This window comes from Suncus etruscus, chromosome 14 (assembly GCF_024139225.1).
Source record: "Suncus etruscus isolate mSunEtr1 chromosome 14, mSunEtr1.pri.cur, whole genome shotgun sequence".
Classification (NCBI taxonomy): Eukaryota; Metazoa; Chordata; class Mammalia; order Eulipotyphla; family Soricidae; genus Suncus; species Suncus etruscus.
This window is the reverse complement of record NC_064861.1, coordinates 83,164,282-83,184,502: the sequence shown is the minus strand read 5'-3', so window position 1 is coordinate 83,184,502 and position 20,221 is coordinate 83,164,282. Positions and strand designations below refer to the sequence as shown.

Here is a 20,221-nt window from a genome sequence, read left to right as displayed (position 1 = left end):
CAGTAAAATGGTGGAAAAAGTTCTAGTCTCTATTTCTTGATATTCTATCCTATCAATAACCTGTATCTATATCTATATAGATACTTTATTCTATCAAGAAATCTTGCTTGCTACGCAATATTGCCACTCATATTCAAGGAAAAAAATTAATTGGTTATTACATCTTTTGGGGGAAATATACATTCCAGTTGGTGTAAAAAATGAAATGTAGGGCCCAGGGAGTTGGTACAAAACCCCTAGCCCCTGCTTTGCAGATGGAAGGCTGAGGTTGATCCCTGGCACCTCCTTGTCCCCAAACACTGCCCAGAGCAACCTCTGATCACCGAGGCAGAAAGAGTCCCTGAGCTCTGCTGGGGGTTACCCTTCTAAACAGTGTTGGATGGTTCAGCAGGTTGAACATGCCTGTTAGAGGCCCAGGTTTGATTTCATTATCTCCTGTTCTCCCAAACTTGGCTGAGAGTAGACCCCCTCAAGGCTTGCTGGGGTGGCCCCAAAATCAAAACTAAAAAAAAAAAATAGCAAAGTAAAATTTAAGAGAAAAGGTTTAGGGGCGGGAGTCATAATACTGTGGGTAAGAGATTAGCCTTACATGATGCTGACCCAGTTTGATCCTCAGCATCCCATATGGTCTCCCAAGCACCACCAAGAGTGATTACTGAGTCCAGAGCCAGGAGTAACCCCTGAACATCACTGGGGTAGGGCCCAAAGCATTCACACATGGGGGGGGGGGAGAGAGAGAGAGAGAGAGAGAGAGAGAGAGAGAGAGAGAGAGAGAGAGAGAGAGAGAGAAATGTAAAATATCAGAGCCAGAGACATAGTAGAGGGGTTAAGATACTTGCCCTGCACACAGCCATTTGACCCCTGATACCACATATGGTCCCCCACTCCCTTTGGGAGTGATCCCTGAGCCAAGAGCCAAGAGTAAGCCCTGAGCACCACTGAATGTGAACAAATCTCCCACACCCACACACATTCCAAAATCTAGAATATTGATTTCTGTTCTAAATGGAGAATTTTATAACTATAAAAGCTCAATGATGTGGGCTGAGTGATAGCACAGTGGGGGGGGGGGGTGTTTGGTCCCTGAACCTATCAGGAGTGTTTTCTAAGTGCAGAGCCAGGAGTAGCCCCTGAGCACCAAAATCAAGCAAACAACCAAAAAAGCTAATAATTGTAAGTGAATCCTTCACCCCAACTTCCTTTACACCTAACCTCTTCTTTTGGTATGTAAAAGTCCACCTGGATTACAGGAACCACCAGGGTGGGGTTCTGGATAATAAAAAAAAAAAGGAGTATGGCTTTGGGGTTGGGAGAATGAGAACATGGCAGATAGAACATGGCAGACCAAGGCCATGAGGCATAAAGGCCAAGAGGAAAAAGCAACTATCTCCAGACTAACTTCAATGAAACTTTTTTTTTTTTTTTTGGTTTTTGGGTCACACCCGGCAGTGCTCAGGGATTACTCCTGGCTGTCTGCTCAGAAATAGCTCCCGGCAGGCACGGGGGACCATATAGGACACCGGGATTCAAACCAACCACCTTTGGTCCTGGATCGGCTGCTTGCAAGGCAAACGCCACTGTGCTATCTCTCCGGGCCCTCCAATGAAACTTTAACTCACTGGTTTGGTGTATTATTTCTCTGCTGTTACCTTGCTTCATCAGACCTGTCCGCCTGAGGGACTAGATATATGGTGTCTGGGATGGTCTCACCCAACTTCTGGATATTTATATTTTTATTTTGCAAATGATGAGCACTAGATATATCAAAAATGTACATTTAGAAGCTCAGGAGTGAAGAGTAAAACACCTACTAATAAACAGTCCCCTGCTCCCAGGCACAAGCCAGACAAAGGCAACTAAGAAGACAAGTCCCAATACCTCCCCCCAATCACAGTGCGGCTATTAGCCCCTGGAGCACTCTGGAGCATCTCTCAACAGGACTCCATTTTCCTGGGACAAGGCTTGGGCACTGAGCAGAAGTGTCAGTAGAAAGCAGGTGGGAAGGGAGAGTCCTAGGGACTGGCCAGAAGCACTACTGCTAAGGCTGTGCCTGTTGGCCACTCTAAAGCACACATGAGTCCCTGGACTAAGTCCCGCAGGCAGCATCTCAAGTTCAAGAAAGGGAAGAGAAGCCCAAATAAAATTCAAAACTTGGTTGGTTGGTTTGTTTGTTCTTTTGAGATACCCTGCCCAGGAGTGAAGGTCCACTTGCTTTGCCCTTTTTTTTCTTTTTGAGGGTTTGAGTGTGTTGGGTCACACCCAAAAGTATTTAGGGGCAACTTCTTTTTGGGGGGATCACTCCCAGAGGTACTTAAATAACCTTTCTGTTCTGGAGATCAAAGTTGCCTCGAGGGGCCGGAGAGATAGCATGGAGGTAAGGCATTTGCCTTTCATGCAGGAGGTCATCGGTTCGAATCCCGGCGTCCCATATGGTCCCCCGTGCCTGCCAGGAACAATTTCTGAGCCTGGAGCCAGGAATAATCTCTGAGCACTGCCGGGTGTGACCCAAAAACCACAAAAAAAAAAAAAAAAAAAAAAAAAAAAAGTTGCCTCGGATCTCAGATACATGAAAGGCAAATGCCTTAACCCCTGGACTATCTACCAGGACATAAATAATAAACTTCTCTCTCTCTCTCCCTCTCTCTCTCCCTCTCCCTCTTTCTCCCTCTCCCTCTCTCTCCCTCTCTCTCCCTCTCTCTCCCTCTCTCTCCCTCTCCCTCCCTCTCTGTCTCCATCTCTCTCCCTCTCCCTCCCTCTCTGTCTTCCTCTCTTTCCCTCTCCCTCTCTCTCTCCCTCTCCCTCTCTCTCCTCTCTCTCTCCCTTCTCTCTCTCCCCCTTCTCTCTCCCTCTCTCTCTCCCTCTCTCTCCCACTTCCTCTCTCTCCTTTTCTCTCCCCCCTTCTCTCTCCCTCTCTCTCCCTCTCTCTCTTCCTCTCCCTCTCTCTCTCCCTCTCCCTCTCTCTCTCCCTCTCTCTCTTTCCTTCTCTCTCTACCCCTTCTCTCTCCCTCTCTCTCTCTCCCTCTCTCTCTCTTTCTCTCTCTCTCTTTCTCTCTTCCTCTCTCTCTCCCCCCCCCTCTCCTCCCCCACCCAGCAGTGCACAGGGGTTACTACTGGCTTTGAGGTTAGGAATAGCTTGGGCGACCAAGCAGGATTTTAGGAATCAAACCTGGGTCAACTGTGTGGAAGGCAAATGCCCTACCTGCTCTACTATTGCTCCAGCCTCTCCAATAAATATTTTTATGTCAATAATTCTCTCAGTGTCTTCACCAACCCCTATTACCATTCCCTAATTCCAATACCTATTGGGGGAAAAAAAAAAAAACAGAAAAAATCAAAACCACTCTAAATGGGACTTTATAAAACAGTTTTATGTCCTTTATTAAGAGGCTTATTTGCCTATTAATGTCTTGCATGTGACTGGCCCTGACTTAATACCTAGCACTTCACAGTCTGTAGTGCACTGCCAAGAAAGACTCCTGAGCACATAGCCAGGAATAGTCTCTGAGCGCTGCTAGATATGGCCCAAACCCCCAAATAAATAAATAATAAAATTAAACCAATCTTACAGATTAATCATCTAAACTGTACAATAATACATGTTTTTGCTAGACAAATTATGCAGTAAAAAGAATGGATCCTTATCTCACAATAAACACGCAAGTTAACTCAAATGAATGATAGACTTAAGCATCAGTGCTAAAATTATAAAACAGTAAAAGGGCCGAAGCAATATAGAACCTGATGGTATAAAATCTTTATTTATTAAAACCTTGAGCTTTGGGGCTGGAGTGATAACACAGTGGAAGGGCATTTGCTTTGCACGCACAGATCCGGGTTCAATCCCTGGCATCCCATATGGTCCCCGGAACCTGTCAGGAGTATTCCTGACCACAGAGTCAGGAGGAACTCCTGAGTACCACCAGGTGTGGCCCAAAAAATCAAACCAACAAACAAAAATTATCTTGGGCTTTTGTCTTATTAACTTGAGCTTCAGATATCTAAGATTGACCTTATTTCTCAACATCTCAAAATATGCATCCTTTCAAAGGCCTTGATGTATTTGGCACCATAACACCCCAGCTTCAGCAGGGAAAGGCCTAAGGGCTCACAACTAATCCAGCTATAGTTGGTCGAGAGCACAGTCAAGGGGCAGCCACACTAACCTAGATGGGGGTAAAGAACTGAGAAAGACCCTCTAGGCTCAGGAAAAGCTAAAACAAACTGGCCTAAAGTTTGTAGTTTGGACAAGATGTCCCCAAGGAAGTTACCATATTCTCATTTTTCACTCCTAAGTCCAGAGAGGCCATTTAAGCTTAACCAGAAGTTGCAGTTCTTGAGCCAGAAAGACAGTACAATAGGTAGGGCGCTTACACATGGCCCACCCAGGTTCAATCCTGTTAGCTTAGGACTCAGGATCCGTCCCACAAAGACCACAGGAGACGAACAGTATTGCAAACGCAAGGAACACCATATATTCCTCCAAGTTGACAAGAGTAATTCCTGAGTATAGAGATAAGAGGAAGTTCTGAGCACAACCAGCCACAACCCCCACAACAAAAACTAAAAAAAAAAAAATTTTTAATTAAGGTGTGGTTCTGGGGCCAGAGAGATAGCACAGTGGTAGGGTGTTATCCTCGCATGCAGCCCATCCAGGACAGAAGGTGGTTCGAATTCCGGCATCCCATATGGTTCGCCATGCCTGTCAGGAGCAATTTCTGAGCACAAAGACAGTAGAGCCACAATTTCTGAGCCACAGAGCCACCCCTGAACACCACCGGGTGTGACCCATAAGCCAAAAAAAAAAAGTCATGGTTCTGAAATGAATCTATAACTCTTATTGTGCTTATACAATGTGGCTGGCCAAGTTTTTTCACAAATAAACATGGCGCTAGGGAGATCATACTGTGGGTAGGGCACTTGCCTTGCACATGGCCAATCTGGGTTCAGTACTGACATTCCATAGGGTCCCCTGAGCTCTGCCAGGTACTGTAATTACTTAGTAATCAGCAGTAATAATGGAGAGAAAAAGATGTTTTAGTAATATGTCTGTAGAAACCAGATCCTGTTTTTATCTTATAAAAAATCTTTTTTTTTTTGCTTAAAAACAAAGGAACGATTGAATTTTCCTGCAACTTCCTAAAGTAGCATTTCTAGTATTTCTAGTTGACGTGCGCTGATTAATGAATGACTTCATCTTCGAAGGATCTTAGAGGCAGGAGATGAAGAACTCGATATGGACTCAGAGAACAGCAAACAGAGTTATGCTTTTCTAAATGTTTGAGGACTTCAGAGTCTGCACATCTAGGAAACTCGGTTACCTGGAAGTTCTTTAATTGAGATGTACAAATTGCTGTGTTTGCTATTTTAGCTTTTATCTTATCGGGATTCAGTGCCCACATTCGCTTATGGAGAATGGGATCTTTTTTCTTAACAGGGCTGAACATTGTTTCTTCATTGAACAAGTCCCTCTGAAACCATCCTGACATCCGATTCCTTCTTGGTCTTCCCTTTTGGAGACCCACTTAGAATCTTCCTTGTAATATTGCTTCTTTGGTTTCTGCCTCCTAACCTTTCTTCATTATTTTTAAGCTTGTTTGATTGAAGGCCATCCCCAGCAATAGTCAGACATTACTTCATGCAGGAATCACCCCTGGTGGTGTTCAGGGGCTCATATGGGATGGTGAGAATGGAACTTAGGTGGTTGCATTCAAGGCCAATGCCCTACCCACTGTACTATCTCTCCAGCCCATCCTAACCCTCCTTTAGATTTGATTTGTTTCCTCTAATGTTAAAATCATTAAACTACAGTTGGGAGTTAACATGGAACTGTGAATACAGATAACTGAGGACACCTGAATGAATTTCCTCTGGCATCCCTGATCACACAAGGCCCCTTTTCCACCCCATCCCAGCAGGAAGTGGCCGGATGAAGTCACTGCCTATTTCCCTTACAGCAATGAGGGTGGGAATGAAAGCGAAACCCTCAGGTTTTCCTTTCTCATTCATTAGGAGATACCCCATCTTAAACCATCTTACAAAGCTCCCCCCACTCTGCCACCTTAAAAGCTAATGTCCTCCGCAAATTATAAGGTCTCACTCTCAGACAGAGATAGTGATAGCGTCTACAATCGCCAAGGCCTCTTCCTGAGACAGGTTCTCAAGGGCTGAGTGAACATAAGATATGCCCAGAGTTGCATAGCAGACTAATGAGATGTTAGACGTTATTTCTCAAATCTTATCCGGAGATGCCATGACTTGGTGACTCACCTGAGAGAGAGCTGATGGCATCACTCATCATTATGCAGAGATTCAATAAGTGCTGTCCTAGAGAAACAGATGTTTGATTTACAAGGCCCCTAGACAGCAACCATCTATGGCACTGAAAGGGGTCCTTGAGGCTGGAGAGATAGCCCAGTGGGGAGAATATTTGCTTTGCATGCATCCAGGTTCCTTCCCCAGAATCCCATGTAGTCCCTTGAGTACCACCAGGTATAATTCCTGAGAGTAGAACTAGGAATAACCCCTGAGCATTATCAAATCTGGCCCCAAAATAAAGAATGAAGAGAAGGAGGAGGAGAAGAGGAAGTAGTGGTCCTTGCTGTGACTCTTAATAAAATCACCACTTGGGGCCGGGAAGGTGGCGCTAGAGGTAAGGTGTCTGCCTTGCAAGCGCTAGCGTAGGACGGACCTCAGTTCGATCCCCTGGCGTCCCATATGCTCCCCCCAAGCCAGGGGCGATTTCTGAGCACATAGCCAGGAGTAACCCCTGAGCGTCAAATGGGTGTGGCCCAAAAACCAAAAAAAAAATTAATAAATAAATAAATAAATAAATAAATAAATAAAATAAAATAAAATAAAATCACCACTTTGCAACTTGGATCTTATGCCCTACAACCATTCTTTGAATGAATAAATCCAGGACAACATGATAGCAGGGAGACATGTAGCTGCTTCATCCGATAACATAGGGATAGCTCTGTGGGGTGTGGGGGAGGAGCTCTTCAGACATCACAACCTCAAAAGGAAGGATGTGAAAAATAAAAACAAAAATCACAGCCAGTGGACTGGAGTACAGGTTTCGCATGAAGGAAATCTGAGTTCTATCCCTGTTCCTGGCACTTCATGGTCCACCAGGAATGACCAGGTGGACCAGAGTTAACCCTCAATGAGACAGGAGTATCCCTGAGCATCACTTTATGTGGCCCAACAAAACACAATAAATTTAAAAAGGCAATGGGGGCGGAGTGATAGCACAGTGCTAGTGCATTTGCCTTGCATGCAACTGACCCAAAAGGGACCCAGCTCGAATCCTAGCATCCCATATGGTCCACCAGCCTGCCAGGGGCAGTTTCTGAGTGCAGATCCAGGAGTAATCCTTGAGCACTGCTGGATGTGGCCCAACAACCAATCAAACAATCAATCGATAAAAAGTTAAAAAGGCAATGGAGCTGGAGTGATAGTACAGTGGTTAGGGCATTTGACTTGCATGAGGCTGATTCTTGTTCAATCCCTGGCATGCTATATGGTCCCCAGTGTCCCACAAAAAATAATTCCTAAGTGTGGAGCCATGAATAACCCCTAAAGATCATTAGGTGTGGCAAAAAAGGGGGGGGCAAAATAGGAGGAGCCAGGAAGATAGTTCATGGGACTGGAGAGTGAGCGCTATGTGCATGAGTCCTGGCACTGCATGCCCCTACCCCAGCACTGCCAAAACAGAATTTGAAACTGTCAGCACCTCCACCTGGGTGGAGTGAGGGGTATTGGGAGCACAACTTGGAGGATCACAAAATAAAAAAGTAAAGAAAGTAAATCCACAGAGCTTTTAAGGTTTTGCAATCAGAACGTTTTTGGCTTATTGGGTTTTTGTTTTGTAAGCCCTGCTGTGCTCAGGGCTTACTCCTGGCTCTGCATTCAGGAATCACTCCTGGCAGGCTCATGGGACTATATGGGATGCAGGACCAATCCCGGGTTGGCCACATGTACTTGTTCCAGCTACAGGCCCCAAACGCCTGTCCCATCTACCAGCCCTGAGCACACAGAGGGCCTCCTCCTATGGCCCGCACAACTGGACACAGAGAGGTGCAGTCAGTAGAGGGGTCTTTGACTAGAAGCAGGTGTGGGGGTTTTTTTGGTGGGCCTATGCAAACAACAATTGCCACTCTAACACTGTTTTACTGTACTCCTTTGACTCTAATCCTTAAAATGCACCCACTTAAAATTTGAGGTTAACTTAAGCTAATATGCATGTACATGGAAATGTAAAAAATACTATGCCTCTAATGTTTAAGGAGTTACGTAAGTTTTATGGCTTTAGATTGCCTTGTGTGCTGTTAAGAAATATTATAATGTGCTACAATCTGGGGACTTGAGGGACAAGGTAATTGTACATGGATTCTGTTTTATTTATCTTAACGTTCTTTGGCTGAAAGTTCAAAGTTAAGATATCAGCAAGGGGACTTCTTCTGAGAATTATGTTATGGCTGATTGTCCTTCCACTGTAACTTTACCTTGTCCTCTTTCTTTGCATCTTTTGTTCTCATAATTCTAAATAAAAAAATTAAAAAAAAAAAAAGGTGTGGGGGTTTCTGACTCACCCCTCCCTGGGGCCAAACTCTGGCACTCAAACCACAGCAACACCCCATTCCTGCCACCTCCAGCCCATGGAGGAACCCCAGGTGCCCTGCCCCAGCTCTGAGTCAAGCACAGGGGCCTCAGAGGTTCTGATAAAGGTGGTAGATAAATTTATTTAAGAACAGGAAAGTAAAAAAAAAGAACAAGAAAGCCTGGAATGAACATTCCTGTGGGCTCACCATATGTTCCTGACAGAATCCTCTCTGGAACTGGGGTCACAGCACCCCAACTCACGGCAGGAGTGGAGTGCCCTGCAGGCCGGCCTTGAGCAAAGCAAGGACCTCCCTGCTGTCCTCACTCCAGCCCACCTTGACGTCTTCATAGACTTCTCACAGTGTTTTCAAGTTTCATCCAGAGTTTGTGTTTGTCTTGGATTATCCATCTGGGGGCTACTCCCAATAAAAACTCCTTCGGTAGGTGACTCCTGTCAAAATAAGGACAACAAAGTGATGCTAGGGATGGCACCAGGGTCTCCTGCATACAAAATATACACACTAGGGGGAAAAAAATAAAAAGAAGTTAAGTTAATTTGGCTATATTAAGTAGGTTCCATGTTTTATGCTTTTTATATGCTTGTTTGTTTTGAACCAAACCTGGATCACTCCTAGCTCCTGGCAGTACTCGGGGACCCTATGGGATGCCGGGGATCAAGTCTGGATTGGCTGCATGAAAGGCAAGCACCTTATTATCACTCTGGCCCTGTGACACAATTGTTAAATCTTTGTTCTTTATTTTTTATTTTGTGCATCAGGGCTTACAAACTATTAATTGTTGGCTCTCCTACATGAAGTCTTTTGACACTACACCCTCCACCCTGGTGTTCCCTCCCCTCATAATTGTCTTGGCACCTCTCACCCATACCACCTTCCCTGGCTTCCTACTGAAGTGCCCCATTTCTGTGGCCTTTGGGCATCTGTTGCTTCATGCTTTAAATAGCTTTGGCTAACAGAAAATCAGGAATGTAGCTCAGAGGTAGAGATTTACCTTGAGAGCAAGTTGCAGAACTGCACAAAAATGGAAAAAAGGAAGCTGGAGTGATGGTGCAGGGGTAGGTCATTTGCTTTGCAAGGATGGAGCATGGTTTGATCCCCGGTGTCCCATATGGTCCCCTGAGCCAGAAGCAATTTCTGAGCACAGAGCCAGGAGTAACCCCTGAGTGTCACTGGGTGTGACCCAAAAACAAAAAAAGGGGGTGGGAGAGCTAAGAAGATAAGGCCTGGGGGATTGCCTGGCTCAGGGGTGTGTCTTGCTTTGTGTTCAGGGATCACAAGGATTTGAAGAGCAACCCTAGCCCAGAGCCTGGAATAGCCCATAAAGTACAGCTCAAAACCAAAAAAAAAAAAAAAAAAATATATATATATATATAATATATATATAGTATATATATATATATATATATATATATATATATATTTAAACAATGTCTAAATTAGGGGCTGGAGTGATAGCATAGCATATGCTATCACAAGGCAGACCCAGAACGAACCTGGATTCAATCCTTGGCATCCCTCATGGTCCCCCAGGATGCCAGGAGCAATTTCTAAGTGCAGAACCAGGAGTAACTCCTGAGTGTTGCAGGGGGTGGCCCCCAAAAAAGTCTAAATTAAATTAAAAACTAAAAGAGTCCCCAGGGTCCTCCAGGCATCAAGATAGGAGTAGTCCCTAAGCACTGCTAGATGTGACCCCAAAATAAAAAATATAGTGAGGGCTGGAGATGTGACTTAGCACTGTTAAGCATGCAGTCTTGGGTTCCATCCCTAGCATCGCCTAAAAAATAAAAGTATATGGTGAGTCCAGGGACCGGAGCGATGACGCAGGGCGTAAGGCATCTGCCTTGCACACACTAGCCTAGGATGGACCACGGTTCAATCCCCTGGCATCCTCTATGGTCCCCCAAGCCAGGAGCAATTTCTGAGCTCAGAGCCAGGAGAAACCCCTGAGCGTCACTGGGTGTGAACCCAAAACAAAATAAAACAAAAGTATATGGTGAGTCCAGTAACTAAATGTCTCCTTTGCAGCATGAGACCCTGAGTTCGACCCCCAGTGCCAGTCACATGCACTAAGTGAACCTCAGGCTCCTGTGGCACAGTGGACACTGTGAGGCCTGACGCACAGCCAGGAGTGAGCAGGTGCCGCCACTAAGATGAGCAGCCCCCGCAAGTGCTGCAATTAGAAAGACATGTGAGCACTGGAGCTGAGCAATAGCACACAGGCCAATCTGGGTTTCATCCCAGCATCCCTCATGGTCCCCTGAGCCTGCCAGCAGTAATTTTTGAGCACAGAGGCAGGAGTTACTCCTGTGCAGAGCCAGTGGTGGCAACAAAAAACAAGCAAACAAACAAACAAAAAACTCAGATGTGTGAGTACTACTGCCAGGAATCGTGCCCAAGTGAGCACCAACCTGTGTACAAGCGATGCAGGTAAAGAAGGGGACACCCAGGGGGGGCCTGGAAGCACTAAAATGAAGCGTAAGGCCTCAGAAGCAAACCACAACCTCAAGCCTATGCAACCTCAGGTCGTTGCAACAAAGGGACAGGAAGAAGAGAAAGAAGTAACTAGCGAGCAAACGAATGAGCCCACTAATAAAAAAAAAAAAAAAATAGAACATGATTCTTATTACACAGAAAACTTGACTTGGGGTGAGCCTACCAAGTGGGGTTCAGCCCCTGTTGGCAATTCTCAGCTGAGGCTTCATTGGAGGAATGGAGAATGCAGCATTCCTGAGACTCTTTGGTATTGGGGCTACTGGGGCAATGATCAGAGCCCTCCAGGGCTGCCCTGGTGATGTTCAGGAACCATATGGTGCCAGGGATCAGACTGACCAGCTGACATAGCATCTTATTTCTATCTCTGTCTATCTCTCCGCCATTTTGTTGTTGTTGTTGTTGTTGTTGCTCCTTTGGTCTCTTCTGTAAACCTTTTTTTTTTTCCTCTGTGCAATTTCCCCTTGTGGGTTAGGGGAAATCTGCTCTTCCTAGTGGTTTCCTCTCTGTATGGTCAGGAGAGTTATTTGTGGGTGACTCTGATCTTGAGACCTGAATGTTCTGGGCTATCCTGAGTGTGTCACTCGCCAGGATGTACTCAATGACAGACTCAATCTCAGCCCCTCACTTTTGAACGATTCTATATTTGGAAATATCTGCTGCAAAGGTGCAGCTTTCTCTGGGGACAGCCTACCCTGTGCCCAGCCCCACTGCTTAGCCTGGTCACACCTATTGGTGCCACCCTTGTCAAGATGGAATGGCATGCAGAACCCCTGCCCAGGGATGGATGACACCCTCACACCTGGGCTGGACTTGCAGATCTGTTGAGTCCTCCAGGCTTATGCAATGGCACCAGCGTTCTTAAAGTGAACATAAAGATTTTTTTTTTTTTTTTTGGCCACACCTGGCAGAGCTCAGGAATTACTCCTGGCTCTATGCTCAGAACTCGCTCCTGGCAGTCTCAGGGGACATTATGGAATGCCGGGGATCAAACTCAGGCCTGTCCTAAGTAGGCCATGTACAAGCAAAGGCCCTACTGCTGTGCTCTCTCCAGCCCCAAACCTGAAGATTTTTTTATGATTATTAATTTTTTGTTTTTTGTTTTTGTTTTGGAACCACACCCAGTGGCGCTCAGGGATTACTCCTGGCTCTTCACTCAGAAATTACTCTTGGCATGACTTGGGATCAAACCCAAGTCCATCCCAGGTCAGCCACATTCAAGGCAAATGCAAGGGCAAATACCACTGTGCTATCTCTGCAGTCCCCATGGGGTAGAAATTTTACATAGATAGATAGATAGATAGATAGATAGATAGATAGATAGATAGATAGATAGATAGATAGATAGATAGATAGAGAGAAAGATAGATAGATAGATAGATAGATAGATAGATAGATAGATAGATAGATAGATAGATAGATGATTGATAGATAGATAGATAGATAGATAGATAGATAGATAGATAGATAGATAGATAGATAGATAGATAGATAGATGATAGATAGATGATTGATAGATAGATGATTGATAGAGAGAGATACATATATGTATAAAATGAAGCCCCTCCAACATTAGGATCATATAGTTTATATTTAAACAACATATATATCCCCTTTGCTTTTTGGGCTACATCTGATAGTGCTCAAGGGTGACTACTGGCTCTGCATTCAGGAATCAGTCCTGGAAGGCTGGAGGAAGGGGGATCATATGGGATGGATGCCCAAGATTGAACTCAGGTCGGCCATGTACAAGGCAAACGCCCTACCTACTGTGCCCTTTTTTTCCCATTTTTCCCTCCTTTTAGACACTGTGGTTTGCATTATTATTGTTGTTGAAGGGATAGCATGCCTATCACTTTATCTCTTTTCAGCATTCAGTTTTTGTAGAGAGTTCACTGTTGTCATAGTGGTCCCTTCTCTGCCCTAACTGCTCTTTGTGGCAAGTTTCCTACCCTGGTCTGGTCTCCTGGCCCTCATCTCTATTGTCTTTGGGTATTATTACCAAACTAAGTCTTTTTTATATAGCCCACAAAGCTCACAGAAACACACACACACACACACACACACACACACACACACACACACTGTTTCTGGGAGGCCAAGGACAGCTGGGAACCAGCAGCTGTATCTACAAGATGTTTTGTTCTGGTTTGATTGTTTTTTTGCCACACCCAGCAGTGCCCAGGACAAGCTCTCTCTCAGAGATGGCTGTTGGCAGGGTTCAGGGGACTGTTGCTTGAAGAGGTTTCCTAAGTGACTTATGGAGGGGGTGGAGAGAGGCTGCAGCCTCCAGAGAACTGAGCAGCTTTCCCCCTCCCCACTTGTCCCTCAACCAGAAAGTGCCTGAAGGGGGCTTCTGCGAGCACAGTTCACTTCTCTTCTCCAATGCTTAGAAATGAGTGTTTTCTGGGCTGGGTCTTCAATGTGACTGGCTGTTTTGGGGGAGCTGGAAGAAACCAAAAGGGGGTTACACAGGAGTGTTCATTGATAAATTTATCATTGCTATTCACATCAGGACATTTGGGTAAGAAGCTGGAGCACATGTCTTGCTCATGGAAGACCCAGTTGTATCCCCAACACCAGAGAGTTTTCCCAGCACTTCAGGCATGACTCACACATGCACAAACATAATCAGCACATATATGAATATGAAATAGAATTTGAGGGGAAGACGATCATGTAATACAGCAACTACTTATTTGTAAAGGAAATCATTCTTGGAGCCAGAGTAATAGTACATATGGTTCCTCAAGGATCTCCAGAAGTGATTCCTAGGTGAAGAGCCAGGAGTAACCCCTGATCATCAGAGGGTGTAAGAAAAGGAAGGAAGGAAGGAAGGAAGGAAGGAAGGAAGGAAGGAAGGAAGGAAGGAAGGAAGGAAGGAAGGAAGGAAGGAAGGAAGGAAGGAAGGAAGGAAGGAAGGAAGGAAGGAAGGAAGGAAGGAGGATGGAGGGAGGGAGGGAGGGAGGGAGGGAGGAAGGAAGGAAGGAAGGAAGGAAGGAAGGAAGGAAGGAAGGAAGGAAGGAAGAAAGAAAGAAAGAAAGAAAGAAAGAAAGAAAGAAAGAAAGAAAGAAAGAAAGAAAGAAAGAAAGAAAGAAAGAAAGAAAGAAAGAAAGAAAGAAAGAAAGAAAGAAAGAAAGAAAGAAAGAAAGAAAAGAAAGAAAGAAAGAAAGAAAGAAAGAGGGAGGGAGGGAGGGAGGGAGGGAGGGAGGGAGGGGAGAGAGGGAGGTGGGGAGGGAGGAAGGAAGAAAGGAAGGAAGAAAGAAAGAAAGAAGAAAGAAAGAAAGAAAGAAAGAAAGAAAGAAAGAAAGAAAGAAAGAAAGAAAGAAAGAAAGAAAGAAAGAAAGAAAGAAAGAAAGAAAGAAAGAAAGAAAGAAAGAAAGAAAGAAAGAAAGAAAGAAAGAAAGAAAGAAAGGAGGGAGGGGAGAGAGGGAGGTGGGGAGGGAGGAAGGAAGAAAGGAAGGAAGGAAGGAAGGAAGAAAGAAAGAAAGAAAGAAAGAAAGAAAGAAAGAAAGAAAGAAAGAAAGAAAGAAAGAAAGAAAGAAAGAAAGAAGAAAGAAAGAAGAAAGAAAGAAAGAAAGAAAGAAAGAAAGAAAGAAAGAAAGAAAGAAGAAGAAAGAAAGAAAAGAAAGAAAGAAGAAAGAAAGAAAGAAAGAGGGAGGGAGGGAGGGAGGGAGGGGGGAGAGAGGGAGGTGGGGAGGGAGGAAGGAAGAAAGGAAGGAAGGAAGGAAGGAAGGAAGAAAGAAAGAAAGAAAGAAAGAAAGAAAGAAAGAAAGAAAGAAAGAAAGAAAGAAAGAAAGAAAGAAAAGAAAGAAAGAAAGAAGAAAGGAAAGAAAGAAAGAAAGAAAGAAAGAAAGAAAGAGGGAGGGAGGGAGGGAGGGAGGGAGGGGAGAGAGGGAGGTGGGGAGGGAGGAAGGAAGAAAGGAAGGAAGGAAGAAAGAGAAAGAAAGAAAGAAAGAAAGAAAGAGAAAGAAAGTAGAAAGAAAGAAAGAAAGAAGAAAGAAAGATAAGAAAGAAAGAAAGATAAGAAAGAGAGAAAGAAAGAGAGAGAAAGAAAGAAAGAAAGAAAGAAAGAAAGAAAGAGAAAGAAAGAAAGAAGAAAGAAAGAAAGAAAGAAAGAAAGAAAGAAAGAAAGAAAGAAAGAAAGAAAGAAAGAAAGAAAGAAAGAAAGAAAGAAAGAAAGAAAGAAAGAAAGAAAGAAAGAAAGAAAGAAAGAAAAGAAAGAGCTGATTGTGTTGCACGTGGCTGACCTGGGTTCAATCCCTGGCATCTATCCCACATGGTTCCCCAAGCCTGCCAGGAATAATTTCTCAGTGCAGAGCCAGGAGTAACCCCTGAGCACTGTTGGGTGTGGCCCAAACACCAAGAAAAAGAGAGAGAAGAGAAAGAGGTGTGGAGAGGGAGGTAGGGAGGAAAAAACCATTCCTGAAAAAAATGTCATTCCAGAGCCAACCTCAAGACAGTCACCACAACTGAGTTACAAGCTGTCAGGATGTGCCTGAGTTAGGAGACAAGAACCAGAAATTCAACTGCAAATAGACTGAGCGCCAACATGTGGGCCCATACTAAAGTCGAGTTTGGACTCGCAGGCCAGTAGCACGTGAAGAAAGATCCAGACACAATGAAGGAAGAGGGAAACAATTAAAGGTGAGTCACTGGTTCCAGGGTGCAGGGTCTACAGCAGGGTCTACAGAAACCCTGGTTTTGCAAGTGACCCTCATATTCCGGGGAGCTGCCTCAGGGTTAGGAGCTCAAACCTGAGGTCCTCTGTATGAGATCCAGCTGAGCTGCCCCGCTACACCCCTTCACCTGGGCAGGGAGGACACCCCTCAAAAGTCAGTTTTCACCCCTACAGCTTTCCATGCTCCCTAAGCCCTTGCTCCCACATCTGCACCCCAACTCGCCTGCAGGATGGAGCATCAGGGAGGCCTGTCGCCTTAGCTCCAAGTTTCCACTTGCTCTAGCTCTGCCTGCCCACACAGGGTGGAGCAGGGTGCAGCGATGTGGGGGGACACATGGGAGGAGCCCTTCTGCTCAGTGCCCCACCCTCCAGCTCCCCTGCCTTCCAGAACCTTCTTTCAGCCTTCTCTAACCCCACCCTTCCCAGCCTGGATTCTGCCTCTTCTAGAGCCTTGTGCTCTGGGGTCCAGTTGGGGGTACCACTGGGTTTTCCTCCTCGAACTGGATGAACTGAGCCCTAGGACCCCCTATTCATGTCACCCTGGTCCTGACCACCAGGACAAAGATAGTGGCAGTTCTGAAGTGGGAACAGAGACCCCAAGGAGAGAAAGAGGAAGGGGCCCATGGAAGCAGAGGCAGAGAATATTCCAGAGAAACAACAGAGAAGGGAAACTTGGGGCTCAGGGACTGTCTCCAGGGCCAGGAAAAGGTTTACATAGGGGACCCAGGCTTAACCCCCCCATGCCAATACCAACTGGTCCCCAAGAACTGTGCTGGGAGCAACTTCTGGGTACAAAGGGTGATTGGTAAATGCTCCCCTTTCTGAGCCTCAGTTTCCCTGTGTTTCAAGGGTGGCAGAGTTCCTCCCTGCAGGCAGTGCTGGCCTTGTGTGGTTCTTGGCAGATGAGAGGTGGTTGGCGGTCTGTGGTCCTCTGCTCAGCTTCATATTGGAGCCTCAGCCAGTGATGGACGTTGGGGATGGGGGGTTGGGGGTGGCCCAAGGGGTGGCACTGACTCTGATCTGGGGACCTTGACAGAAACACAGTCTGAGCCCTAGAAAGAGACTGGGAGGGATCCTGGGAGCCTCAGCACATGCCCAGAATGTTCCAGTCCAGTTTCCAGCCGTGGCACCCCTGACAGTCCAGGATTCATCACATCTGGCTCCCCCTGCACAGCTGGGCTGAGAATCACTGGGACTGACCCACCAACACTGCCTAGGAAGCCATCCCTGGAGCCCCAACAAGATCAAAGCCCATGACAATGAGCTCCAATATGGCCTTTGGTTCACTTGTCTTTGGGATCACACTGGTGGTACTCAGGGGTCATTCTGGAAGGTGCTGGGGGCCCTATGTGGTGCTAGGAATGGAGCCTGAGTCAGCTGGGTGCAAGGCAAGGGCCTTTCGTGCTAGACCCCCCCTCTCCTGCACAATAGTTTTTGTTTTATTTTTTTTGGGGGGTCACACCCTGCAGACCTGGCTGTGCACTCAGAAATCACTCTTAGCAGGCTCAGGGGAACCTTAAGGGACATGGGGTATTGAACCTAGGTTGGCCACGTGAAAGGCAAAAGCTTTACTTACTGTGCTATTGCTTCAGGCCCAACAATGGGTTCTTTATTGGTGGGGAATGGGGGACCACACCCAGTGGTGCTCAGGGCTGCCTCCTGGCTCTGCACTCAAGGGTCACTCCTAGTGGACTTGGGGGACCATATTAGTTACCCAGGATCAATCCCAGGTCAGTCGCATGCAAGGCAAACACCCAACTTGCTGTGACCCTCTGACCCAGTTGGTTGGACCCTGGGAGAAGGTCCACACAATCTTTCTCCAGGTGAGCACCAGCAAGCTTCCTCCCTGCCTGGCAGTTGGAGGTGGTGCTGGGCAGACTCTGAGCCTTTCTGGCACATATACACTCTATTTTTATCGTCACTCCCTGATTCCTAAGTCGAGGCATGGGGACTAGCTTGAAGGCACAGGCAGGGCCCCCCAGGAAGCCCAAATGAGCAGATGGAGGTCGGAGGCCCATGCAGGAGTGTGGCCTGTGCCAGCAGCCCCGGGGCCAGGGTCTGAGCTAGGTGTGGGCGGTGGGTGGGGATAGGGAAGGGGTGAGTCAGAGCCCCACCACGCCCCCACTTCTACTTAAGGCCCCCACAAACCCCCAGCGCCATTGCCTGTCGCTCAGTCCAGTCTCAGCTGCAGCAGGAAGCATGGTGAGAGGCCTGCAAGGGGTGGGAGTTCAGGGTCCATGATTGGCTGCATTGAGAAGTCTGAGGTTGGGGCGAGCTGAGGTCGCCTTTGTGCAGGAGACGGTGGATATTGGGGTGTCTGGGAGGTATGGGCTGAGGCTCTGGGCTGACCCCCACCTTCAACATGCAACCATTTTCTGGGAATTGGGGGGGGTCCTTGCTCTCCCCATCTCCCTGTGTGCCTCCTTCCCTTTGCTCTGTGCCCATTTTATTCTGTCGCTGCTTGTCCTTCCCTGGGGGTGGGGGGCTCACCCTTCTCTTCTCTCTCCCTGACTCACTTTGTCCCCTCCTTCCTCCTCTCCAGAACGTACCACACAAGATTTTGCTGCCCGAGGGCGTCGCTGTGGGCAAAGTGATGCGAATTCGGGGTACAGTTCCTAACAAAACTGGCAGGTGAGTCTCAGGCCAGGTGATACCTGAGGCTTCTCTGACCTGAATGTCACAGCTAGGGGTTGAGGGAGCAGAGCCCAGGAACCCCTCTGCCCCTCAACATATGCAACCATTTGGACTCTGATATCTTGACCTTTTTGTCCCCATGCTCCCGGATTTCTCTCGTATCCCTAAAGATCTAGGGGTTCCAGGGCAACCAGGATCCCTGCGATCTCTAATCAGAGCCCCCCTCCAATAGCTTAGGAAATATGCCCTGAGATTTTTGCAGTTCAGCAGGGGCAACTGTTGGTCCTGGAATGGAGCAAACCAGATCCTGGGGACAGAAACCTGGAGTCCGAGTGGGGAACTTTTTGTTCCCAGCATTTTGGGGCTCCAGACTCTGAAAATGAGGCACCTGGATCTGCAAATCCTCTCAAGAGGAGTTTATCCTGGCTCCCCCTTAGTTCTTGGTTAAATGGGTCTGAATTCTCTGAGTTTGGGGGCAAAAGCCTCTGTGCTGTTGGGTATCTACCTGAGGGGGGTCTCTACCTGAGGCTGGACTCTGCCCTGGCTGCGGGTGAGTGACCCTCCTCTTCCCTGCACCCGAGGTTCTACGTCAACTTGTTGTCCAGTGACCAGAAGGACAGCGAGACCGTCCTGCACTTCAACCCCAGGCTGGATGAGTCCACCGTGGTCTTCAACACCCTGGAACAGGGCAAATGGGGCAAAGAGGAGCGAGGGAAGGGCATCCCGTTCCAGAGCGGCCAGCCCTTCGAGGTGCTCCTCATCACCACGCCAGAAGGTTTCAAGGTGTGCCTCCCACCCCTAGACCTCCCAACTTGCAAGTCCTTGATGGGCGCAGGGATCTAGAGAGTCCAGGGCAGGGCATCCCACCTTCCACAACGAGTAGGGCGTTTGCCTTGCACATGGCCAGCCCAGGTTTGATCCTCGGCATCCCATATGGTCCACTTGAGCCTGCCAGGAATAATATCTGAGTGCAGAGCCAGGAATAACCCCTGAGAGTCGCCGGGTGTGGCCCCAAAACAAAAACAAACAAAACAAAAACCTTACTTTAAGTCAGCAGAACTGGCCAGAGAGTCCCACCCAAAAGTCCCAAAAGATGGGTGTCCTTGGGATTGTGCCCAAAGGATGGGGTCTGCAGCAGGGGTCAGAAGGGACAGGGTCCAGGGCCCAGAAACAAGACCTAGAGGGCAGGACCCTAGGTTGGCAGGTTGGAAGAGTCACCTGGAGGGGTCCCAGTTGGAAAGGAGCCCGGGACACTAATGCCAGACCCTGCCCTACCCTTGCCCGTTCCCTACAGGCCATCATCGCTGACCAGGAATATCACCATTTCCGCCACCGAATGCCCTCAGAGCGGGTTCGGGTGCTGGAGGTGGGCGGGGACGTGCAGCTGGAATCCGTGAAGGTCTTCTGAGAAGGGTTGGGGTCTTGTCTTGCAAATAAAATGTTAACTCCCAGTATGCCGTGTCTGTGTCTTCTTCTGACCGATGAGCAGGTTCTGAGACATGAACCAGAGGCCAGAACAATTGCACATGGCCCTCCCGAGTTCAATCCCCGCCATCCCATATGGTCCCCTGGACTTCCCTATGAGTGATTCCTGAATGCACAGCCAGGAGTAAGCCCTGAGCACAGCGAGATGTAATTCCCCCAAACAAAGCAAAATCAGAGCCCATCACAGCGATTCCGTGCCAGACAGGATTTGGGTCTGGAGGTCTGGGACAAGGCTCCAGGAGGGGGAGAAAACCGATGAGGGGTGTCCTTCCCTGCTTGTCCTTATGCAACGCTTTGCAAAGCAAAC

At 47.2% G+C, this 20,221-nt stretch overlaps 1 protein-coding gene across 1 annotated transcript; it reads left to right on the top strand.

The window, feature by feature from the left end:
* The first annotated feature begins 10,439 nt into the window (after nucleotides 1-10,439).
* On the top strand, nucleotides 10,440-19,837 carry LGALS7 (galectin 7). The gene is made up of 4 exons (XM_049787474.1): nucleotides 10,440-10,451; nucleotides 18,338-18,426; nucleotides 19,011-19,212; nucleotides 19,724-19,837. Exons 1-4 carry the CDS (start codon nucleotides 10,440-10,442, stop codon nucleotides 19,835-19,837), a joined length of 417 nt encoding a protein of 138 aa, XP_049643431.1.
* The last annotated feature ends 384 nt before the right edge of the window (nucleotides 19,838-20,221 follow it).